The 6,790-nt window shown below is 37.5% G+C and overlaps 1 protein-coding gene across 1 annotated transcript; it reads left to right on the top strand.

Annotated features, from left to right (window-relative positions):
- Nucleotides 1-379: 379 nt before the first annotated feature.
- On the top strand, nucleotides 380-6,143 carry LOC128861848 (elongation of very long chain fatty acids protein 4-like). The gene is made up of 5 exons (XM_054100223.1): nucleotides 380-546; nucleotides 613-775; nucleotides 830-1,001; nucleotides 4,817-4,944; nucleotides 5,950-6,143. The coding sequence occupies exons 1-5, from the start codon at nucleotides 380-382 to the stop codon at nucleotides 6,115-6,117; spliced, it is 798 nt and encodes a 265-aa protein (XP_053956198.1). The 3' UTR covers nucleotides 6,118-6,143.
- Nucleotides 6,144-6,790: the final 647 nt, after the last annotated feature.

Genomic DNA, 6,790 nt, shown 5'->3' with positions numbered 1-6,790 from the left:
TATTTTTCCGTTTTTCTTTTAAATCAAAAAAATTAAGCAAATTTTTTTTTATAGTGCTATTAAAAAACATGCATGATACAATTTTCGTACATTTATCGACATTTAAACATCAATTCGTATAAGACAGCGATGTTATACCTCAAAAGCATTGTGTCTTCGAAAAAAAAAATCATTACTAATGTAGAGTATGCTTGTCCATGGCATTAGGTCAAAGCTAATTTCTTCAAATTGATACGCAAGACTAAGTACGAAAATAAAACTTAGACGAAAACTATAAAAGCTTTTAAAAATGTGTTAAGATGTTTAGTGCAGAACCATTTTTATGCCGGTGTATTGCGTGTGGACGGCTGTGGTTATAAAAGTGAAATCATACAATAAAATGTCAACTCTCAAATTTTTGAAATTTAATTCCACAAATTTTCCTTACACACATTTAGCAGACAAACGCACGCAACAGTGGCTGCTAGTGGCGTCATTTAGCGACATGGTTTCGCTTGTGGCATTATACCTGCTATTAGTGCTCTATCTACCGAAATGGATGCAACGGTATCAGAAAAAAATAACGAAAACGTAACAGAGTACCGAATTATGTTGTTTTAATCAATTTTACAGACGCAAACCCTTCCAACTGAAGCCGCTGTTATTACTCTACAATTTGTGTATGGTTTTGCTGAATGCTCATATTTGCAAGGAGCTTATCTTCAATGGTATACGCCTGAAATATAACCTCTGGTGTCAGCCGTGTAGGGAGCTATACTCGAAGGAGGAGCTGAAGGTATGCAAATCTATTGCGCGAAATTATTGATCATTGTAATTTTGCTTTCCATAGATTGCTGCTGCTGTTTGGTGGTTTTATTTTTCCAAGCTGCTAGAATTCGCCGATACCATTTTCTTTATTTTACGTAAAAAGCATGAGCAAATAACATTTCTTCATGTCTTTCACCATTGCACAATGTTTCCGCTGTGGTGGATTGCTATAAAGTGGGTGCCCACCGGATCAAGTAAGTACCTGAGCATGAGTGCGAGTAAGCTATGAATATGAATATTAGTAATAAATTGATTCATAGGTAGACTGGGTGTAGGCCGGTGAAGTTGATATACATAGATTTTAAAGGATTTAAAGGATGTATAATTAAAAATAAAAACCCGAGTATAACAGATAAGAACAACAGGAGGCAAGGTGTTAGTTTCAGTGAACCTCTTTAAACTGTCCAGACTCCTTAAAATACCTCAAAGAATTTTCAAGAGATACGGAATTGTCCAATCTAAACTTATCTTTATGGAAAAGAAGCCTTTTCGAAGTGGCAAAAAATGGGGAAGACCTGAAAAAAAATGCAATAACTTCAAAAAAAGGGCTCATACCATATAAGACTGCCGAAGCTGGACATACAATTGCCAAGAATCAAGAGATAAACATTCTACGCAATGGTCCTCGTGGCCTTTGTTCTCATAGTATATTGCTTACCAGTCAGATTAGCCATATTCTGCATGAGCTCTAACCTCATTGAATGATTCAGAAACTACAGTTATGGTGTAGTTTTTAAAATATTTTATACATTATAGAGAAACTTTGAAGTTTTGATAATGTCATATATAATTATTATTTGAATTTTTTATGCAGTATTAAATGACCATAAATACTTACCCATCCTTTACGTACTATGAAAATTGTCTTTATATTGAAAAGGAGCTCACCTTTAACTCAGTGGTTTAGTACAATAAATAAGCAAAAATTTTCCATTTGAAGGGACACAAATTCATAGTTCGGTTAACAATTGCCGATGCATCTCGAAAAATTCACGCTTTGGCATGGTTAGGTAATGGAATAAATTGAATCTGAATAAATAAGATCCTTTTTTTAGGGTGTCAAGTTTAGTAGTTATATCTTGCAATGCCACATTTACTATATTAGGTATTTATTTCGAAGTATCCAAAAATCTGGATTTCTTCATTACTCTCTCATAGTCATAAAAGAAGGTTAGGTTAGGTAGTAATGGATGCCCAGAGAGTGGACCCACTTGGACAAAAGAAGTTTGGTTAATCTTTTGTGATACCATTGCAAGAGGAGAAAAAGAGGTGAAGGAAGAAACGATAGGACGAAAAGTAGAGGGGTCGGAAGGGTTAAGTATTTGTGGACTATGAATGGTGGCTAATTTGTGGTTGTATCAGCCTCTTAATGCTGCTGATGAAGTTCATCTGATTTTTGATATCAAGACCTTCTCTATCAGCAGGCACAGAAAAGAAGTGAGAACCTAGATGCTTGAATCTTAGTCCCGCGAGAGCTGGGCAGCTACGGAGCAGGTGCTGAAATGATTCCACCTCATCCTCCACACAGCTGACGCAAAAAGGACCAAAGTAATTTCGATTCTCACGGCATGTATACCCTGCGGATAGTGCCCCGTGAGGATGCCCACGAAATTTGAGAGATGAGATTTTGTCATCCTCAGAATATCCCTCGAACGCCTCCTATCCAAACGTGACCAGCAGCACTTCGCGTTCGTGTACTTGCCGAGCGCTCGCTGAGTTGGTGCAAAGCCCATCCTTCCAGGAGTAGAGCGCAGGTTGTCAAGGGGATCCCGATCGTCTTCTTTCGCGGGCACACTACCTCACAGATCTCTTGTCTGGCCAGCTCGTCGGCCAGTCATAATAGAAACATAAGTCCAAATTTGCGTCCGAGGAAAGGACCAAGAAAAATATTGAACAAACCTGTAACTTTGCATTGTTTTGATCGCTTCCTCTTCGATCATCAATCTACCTTGGGATCTAGTTCAACATAAGACTGAGGTCGGCACCCAAATTGATCTACTAGTGTCCTTGTTGGTGTCCTTGATTCCACACCACTCTAATAACAATAGCTGATTTCCCGCGTCCTTACGAATAGCTCCAAAGCTTCCAAGAGCTTTCAGTGCTCGGTTTAGTTTCAATCCAACATTGGCTTAACTGTTTACTCAGAGTCTTCTTACTTTTTATTTACAAGGAACTTATATATACAGTGAAACCTCCCACAAGCGGACACTCACGGTTCCACAATTTTCGTCCGCTTATGGGGAGTGTCCGCTTATAGGGGTTGAAAAAAAACTCTAGGTTAAAATTACTATCCCACCTCTTTAAATAATTTTTTTATGTTCTTTTATGGTACGTTCAGTTTTTTTCATATTTATTGAAAAATATATATGTATGTATGTATGTACATTTTTATATTGGGACAATGAGTATATTTACACATTTGAATATACATATTTGATTGAACATATTTATATTTTAGGCTTCAAAAATTCATATACCGTAGTCTGTCGTAGATTTTCCTGTTTATGTTTCAGAAAAAGGTTTTCAAGACGATTTTCTTGGTGTATTGGAATCCAGTAATATCGTCTCTTAGAAATTGTTTAATGCTTCAGGATATGACTTGATCTGACATTCATCCTGGACACATACATGATTTGAGTCTCCGCTTTCTCCGTCAGATAATTCCTCAGTATTAATTTCGTCAATGACAACGTCAATATTATTGTCTTCTGTATTAACAACTTCGTCGATTAACAAAAACTCTTCTGTATACTGACCTTGCTGATTTTCATTTAAAATCTTTATCAAAGCCGCTAGTGTCGATATGGGAATATCATCCTCTGCCTCGAAGTCAGAACATTCAAGCGGAGCTTTTTGAAACCCGGCTTTCGAAAAACAATTCTTAATTGTTTCTGCCGTTACGTTGTCCCATGAAGATTTAATAAAAAAACAGCCTCCAAAATGTCAAAAGTTTTTGAAAGTCTGTCCATTGGAATGCCTCCTAATTTTGTCAAAATATGTTTGATTATATGGCATCTGTAATGACACTTAAAATTTTGTATTATACCCTGGTCGAGGGGCTGACAAACGGATGTTGTATTAGCAGGTAAAAAGATCAACTTTATGTTATCTAGTTTAAAATCTCGAGGGTGAGTTGTAGCATTGTCCAAAAATAATAACATTTTTCTCTTCTGGCAGCCCATTTTTTTATCAAGCATTTCTAGCCACTCACACATAATTTCACGAGACATCCAAGTTTTCCGGTTTGACTTCCATTCCACTGGCAAACTTCCTATATTGCCTCTTTTAAAGGCGCGTGGGCATGCTGCTTTTCCGATAACCAATGGCTTTTCTTTATCTCCAACCATATTGGCACACAATCCTCGAAATTAACCTCGGAAGATTCCCCACATATTCTTTTGAAAGTCACATTATGACGCCTACGCCATTTCTCCAACCATCCATTTGACGCAGAAAAATTTTGAATACCTAATCGGCCAGCGATTTCTTTTGCTTTTTCCTTTATAATAATACCCGATATTGGTATATTTTGGCTTCTGGCCTTAACGAACCATTCGAAACTCAAATGGTCAATTTTTAAGCCATCCGCGTTTAAGAACTTTTTCTTTTTGTTGACGTTATCACCGCCCATCCATATTCTTTTAATATCTTTTATTTCAACTATTGTCTATCTACTATCTTTGTTGTCCGTGGATTAGAGTATCGCGTCCGCTTATGAGAGGTTTTTATTGTTTTCTTTACACATTTGTTCAGTGATATATTTTGCTTGTCCGTTACCGAGAGGTCCGCGTCCGCTTTCGAGAGGTGATTAGAACAAAAAAAATGAGAAAAAGTGTCCGCGTCCGGATATTAGAGTGTTCGGTTATTAGAGTGGAATTCGTTCTAAAAACACAACATAAAGTTTGGTTTCTCAGTTTTTGTCCGATTATGGGGAGTGTCCCCTTATTGGAGGTGTCCGCAAGGGGAGGTTTCACTGTACTTACTTTTACTCCCTCTTTACTCTTTACAGCAATAGTGCCATCGACGATAAATTCATTCATACATGTCATTATGTACAGCTATTATGGCCTAAGTGCATTTGGACCCAGCGTTCAAAAATTTATCTGGTGGAAAAAATATCTAACGATATTGCAATTGGTAAGTTAAAAGAGTGACTAAATTTATTGAAAACGTTTTATTTAAAAAAAAATTAAAATAGACATCCTTGAAAATATAGAAAATATGTACATAAAGCTTTGATGACATCGAATTCATGCATTTGTTTGAGGCTGAACCACCTCTCAAGCGAGTTAAGAGGTATCTTTTTAATGACATCTACTGGACCAGACCATATACAGACAGGCATTAAAAGGCATTTAACGATGGTATCTTACCACCTTCCTAAACTCTCGGCCCCCAAATGCCGCCATCGAAGTCCTATCGCTGGCTGTATCGTAAGACCCGTGTTATCTTGGCAGAGTTGTGTTTAGGATATTGTAGTAGGTTACTACGCTACCTATCCCGAATGAACCCGGACATACTCAACATGTCCCTCTCATCTAATACCGCTTTCGGCCCACCCGTCGAAAGAGCATATTTCTTGGGCGTGCAATTGGATGAAATAGACGATGAAGACCGTTGCTTACACTGCACGGATAGAACTTGACGAGCTGCTACGCTCGAAATTAATCTCCTTGGATCACACTTCATCGTTAATACCTAAAATGACAGCCTTTACATTCAAAGTTCTCAAGGACAAAATATTCCGTGACAAAGAAATCCATTTTCATAAAGGGTCCAGTTTACAGTGTTAACTAACAGGTTGAGGTCGGTTTACTGGACTGAATTTCTCGTACAAAATTGGAAAAACATAATGTTTAAATCTAGTGTACCAGTGCATTTCTGGAAATGAGTTTAACAGCAAACATTTCTCTCAATAAATCGATATTTTTATGAGCATTATGAGGCACCATTCCACTGAAACCGAAGGCCTTCAACACCATACATGAAAGCATTTAAAAACCAAATCGCAAACATGGCAACTCCATATTCTTCATTTTCGAAAAAGTATCACATGGTTTGCTCCTTCAATTATCTTCTTTTACTTCTCTTGCTATTTTCTTAGTCTTTCCGTTACTTATAAATACTTTCGAACAATTTCAGGTGCAGTTCGTTTTCGGTGCCTTTTGGTCAGCTCAAGCCATTCTCAGAGGATGTGATTTTCCTACTTGGATAAATTTTGTGACCATCGGCTACATGGCTTCCTTGCTTTTACTATTCGGACAATTTTATGTGAAAGCATATCAAACGAAGAAAAATAAACATTATTAAATTTCCAACACTTCACTTGATCTCAAATTCTTTCCTTCACCACTCATTTTAAGCTGTGCATGTATGTATTTGCAGGTACCCACATACTTAGAAGCGTATGTACATATACATATAGACGCAAGGAAATACATGTTATATTGCCGTAAAGGCACCCAACCAGAACACACAGAGCCCAGAAATGAAAAGCTACCCCTGTGCTAAAAAGATTCAGTGGCATCATTAAAGGCGTTAAAAAATATTGGTAATGACGTTGGCGTAAATGCAGTTACAATGATTGCAGCTTAACAAAAATCTAATTAGGTGCACTTTGACCTTCGTTGACACTAGCGTACGTAGTCGTACTTAACAAGAGGCATACATACATACGTATGCTTCTAGCAAGGCTCCCTTCTAGAAGAAAACGAAATCAGCACAAATCAGCAGAAAATGTTACTCCGCAACTTGCGGAAAAGAGGGGTAGAATTAGTTGTCTTGACTCAAACCTCTACAGACCAAACAATTATGTGCGAGGTGTGCTCAAAAAGTATCGCGAATTTTGAATTTTCGCAGTTTACGTATATTCGAATTTCGATTTTTTTGTGGCGATATGTTGGTACTCATGTCTCTCACTCATGCCGACGAGTTCAGCCATTTTGAATGTTCAGTTAATTGTTGGCAGCTGCTTTGCTTGCAC

Source organism: Anastrepha ludens, chromosome 4 (assembly GCF_028408465.1).
Source record: "Anastrepha ludens isolate Willacy chromosome 4, idAnaLude1.1, whole genome shotgun sequence".
Lineage (NCBI taxonomy): Eukaryota > Metazoa > Arthropoda > Insecta > Diptera > Tephritidae > Anastrepha > Anastrepha ludens.
Note: the sequence above shows the minus strand (reverse complement) of the source record. Positions and strands in the feature narration are given on the sequence as shown.

What these genes read in the sequence shown, in the direction of transcription:
- LOC128861848 (XM_054100223.1), top strand. Translation starts at nt 380, where the DNA reads ATGTCAACTCTCAAATTTTTGAAATTTAATTCCACAAATTTTCCTTAC. An exon ending in CTACCGAAATGGATGCAACG is followed by an intron (nt 547 to 612) that starts GTATCAGAAAAA and finishes TCAATTTTACAG; the next exon opens with ACGCAAACCCTTCCAACTGA. An exon ending in ACTCGAAGGAGGAGCTGAAG is followed by an intron (nt 776 to 829) that starts GTATGCAAATCT and finishes TGCTTTCCATAG; the next exon opens with ATTGCTGCTGCTGTTTGGTG.